This window comes from Nicotiana sylvestris, chromosome 3 (genome assembly GCF_000393655.2).
Source record: "Nicotiana sylvestris chromosome 3, ASM39365v2, whole genome shotgun sequence".
Classification (NCBI taxonomy): domain Eukaryota; kingdom Viridiplantae; phylum Streptophyta; class Magnoliopsida; order Solanales; family Solanaceae; genus Nicotiana; species Nicotiana sylvestris.
The window spans coordinates 159,998,841-160,001,611 of NC_091059.1; the positions used below are offsets into that span (position 1 = coordinate 159,998,841).

General features: G+C 33.1%; 1 protein-coding gene across 1 annotated transcript; it reads right to left on the bottom strand.

The window, feature by feature from the left end:
* Window positions 1-311: 311 nt before the first annotated feature.
* Window positions 312-1,791, bottom strand: LOC104215875 (trans-resveratrol di-O-methyltransferase-like). Its single transcript, XM_009765806.1, has 2 exons — window positions 1,012-1,791; window positions 312-659 (listed from the first exon to the last, which is right to left on the bottom strand). The coding sequence occupies exons 1-2, from the start codon at window positions 1,789-1,791 to the stop codon at window positions 357-359; spliced, it is 1,083 nt and encodes a 360-aa protein (XP_009764108.1). The 3' UTR covers window positions 312-356.
* Between the last annotated feature and the right edge of the window lie 980 nt (window positions 1,792-2,771).

Genomic DNA, 2,771 nt, shown 5'->3' on the forward strand with positions numbered 1-2,771 from the left:
TGGATTATAAATAGTTTGCGCCTCTTCTGTTTGCGGTCCAGTTCAAGCCCAGATACCAACAATATTCATTATAAGAGTTGTAATCATAAGCCAGCTGAAAAAGTTTATTGTATTGTAGACTTATTTGAATGTTGCATTAAAAATTTATGGTTCTGGGCTTGTTTGACAAATAATATGACGAGTCTCTCTCTGAAATATAATTTTAATGAACTATAACACATGCTCCTTTGTGACCATATAAAAAAGAACAAATTTCATATCAATGGTATATATTACCTTATTTAAAAGTTCAAAATGCTTCACCCACCTCATCAAGCAAGTCTATTTGTATTTGAATTAACTATTACAAGATTATATTAAGGATAAACCTCAATAACAGACCTTAATCCCAGTATAGGATTAATCTTGTAGTCACTAAAACCAGCATCACAAAAGAGTTTTGCCCATTCTTCTCGATTCCTTTCTTTCCCAGAAACATGAACCATCATAAGAATATCTGAGAAAAGTTGAGTTTCAAATGATTTGTTATCTCCTTTTTGGCTATCAACCACAATGTCAATGATGATCACCTTTCCTCGATTCTCCTTACTTGGAATTGCTTCTTTACATTTCTTCAATATTTTAACGCAGTCTTCGTCGCTCCAATCATGTAATATCCACTACTTATCATTCACCAAACATAAATCAATGTTAGTACATGTACATTTATGGTTATAGTTACAAAAGTTTAGTGACTATACATGAAATTAATCCCTAAATAAAATAAAAGAAAGAGTGTATGTATTACAATTACTATTTTGAATAAGTAGAATAAAAGAAAAGAAAAGTATGTCATGACTCATGTTAGGTAGGTTGAATCATGACTCGTTATTTGACTTGTTCTGACCCAACTCATTTTAACTCAAATAAATTCTAATTTGATTAAATCATTAATAATTTATTGATTTGACATATTTTGACTCAACCCGTCTACGACTCTAGAAAAAAAGTATGTTGAGAGTAGTAATTTACCTTCAATAAAATTGCATCTGCAGAAGGAACGGATTTAAACATGTCTCCTCCCACATAACTCAAGTTCTTGCTCCCTTCCAAGCCTTCAACAACATGTGGCAAATCAAAAACAGTGCATTTCACCTCAGGAAATGCATTAGAAATTGCTTTAGCCACAGTACCAATGCCACCTCCAACATCTACCAATGATTTCAACCCATCAAAAATTCCACTACCAGTTTTAATCACCACACTTATCATCAATCGGGCATCACTAGCCATAGCTTCATTAAATAAATAATTAAGCCTAGGTTCTTCCCCTGCATATTCAAACAATGGTTTCCCATGAGCAGTTGCAAATGGAGTAGAGTCATCATTTTGTAACCATTTGCTTAGACTCTGAAATGGATCCATTAAAATTGGATCTAATTGTGCTAACACAAATGGGACTAAACTCAAAGGCTCATTTTTAAGGAGAAGACGTGAATTTGGAGTAAGTAAATAACCCTCTTCTTCTTCAGTTTCATTAATTTTGGTTTGGATAAAGAAACCTGAATGGATTAGAATACGCATGAGACGGTAAATACAATCCTGACCTTTGGCTTTGTTAATTGGGAGGGCATTCACTAAATTGGAAAGGGTCATTGGTTTGCCATGGTTGTGAATAATATCTGGAATTTCAAGCTGAATTGCACATTTGAGTGACATGGAATTTAGGTAATTGAATACATGGTTTGCTATGTGTGCCTGAGCAGCAAGGATTTCTCTAGTTTCATCTCCAATATTATTAGACAATGCCATGTTTGTTTTTGAGATGTGTAGTATTGTGTTTATGAAATCTATATTTATAACAAAAATTAGAGGACCTGTTATAAATGAAATACCATATTTTAGAAAAATGAGGAGATTCACTACAAACTTTGACTTATTTAGATATGGTAAATATTGTGATATATCAATGTCTTTGAATTCATCTATTGGAGAGTCATTTATATCTAATGATTTTTCTTCCAAATATGTAATAGATTTGACATTAGTTGTCTTGGTTCCATTCACATTTACCAAAAAATTTCAGTCAGAAAATTGAAAGACATTTATTATTAAATCTAATCTTCCTAATTTTAAATGAATAAGTTAAGAAGATTAATAAACAATATATTAAATTTGTATATGCCACATCCAGATAATCAATAAAACAAAATCCCACCTTTATTATATGCTCTTTTCCCCTGTCATTTCGTCACGACCCAATTTCTCCTATAGGCTGCGATGGCACCCAACGTTGTCGCTAGGAGCCAACGGTAAACTAGTCATGTACTTGTTCTTTTTAATAATTTAAAAATAATTGATTTTTATTTAATAAGTAAATAAATAGTGAGAAATTATAGTAAGGTAAAGCATAAACTAAGGAGAGAGTAAATATAGTGAAATAAATACTCAAAATCATAAAGTGTTTACTAGCATGTTCCCAAAACCCAGTGTCACAACTGTATGAGCAACTAGTAGAATATACAAAACACCTATACTATTGTCTGAAATAAGATAGACATAAATGTAAATACAAAAGAGATATTGCGGGTGCTAAAGAACGGACTCGGAGACCAACTCACCACTATGCCTCAGGGTTACAGGGGTGCGCGCCTGAATGACTGCCAGATGCACCTGCCTCAAATCCTGCACAATTAGTGTAGAAGTGTAGCGTGAGTACATAAACAACATGTACCCAGTAAGTATACAGTCTAACCTCGAAGAAGTAGTGACGAGCGGTCGACATCGACACT

What these genes read in the sequence shown, in the direction of transcription:
- LOC104215875 (XM_009765806.1), bottom strand. Translation starts at nt 1,791, where the DNA reads ATGGCATTGTCTAATAATATTGGAGATGAAACTAGAGAAATCCTTGCT. An exon ending in CAGATGCAATTTTATTGAAG is followed by an intron (nt 660 to 1,011) that starts GTAAATTACTAC and finishes AATGATAAGTAG; the next exon opens with TGGATATTACATGATTGGAG.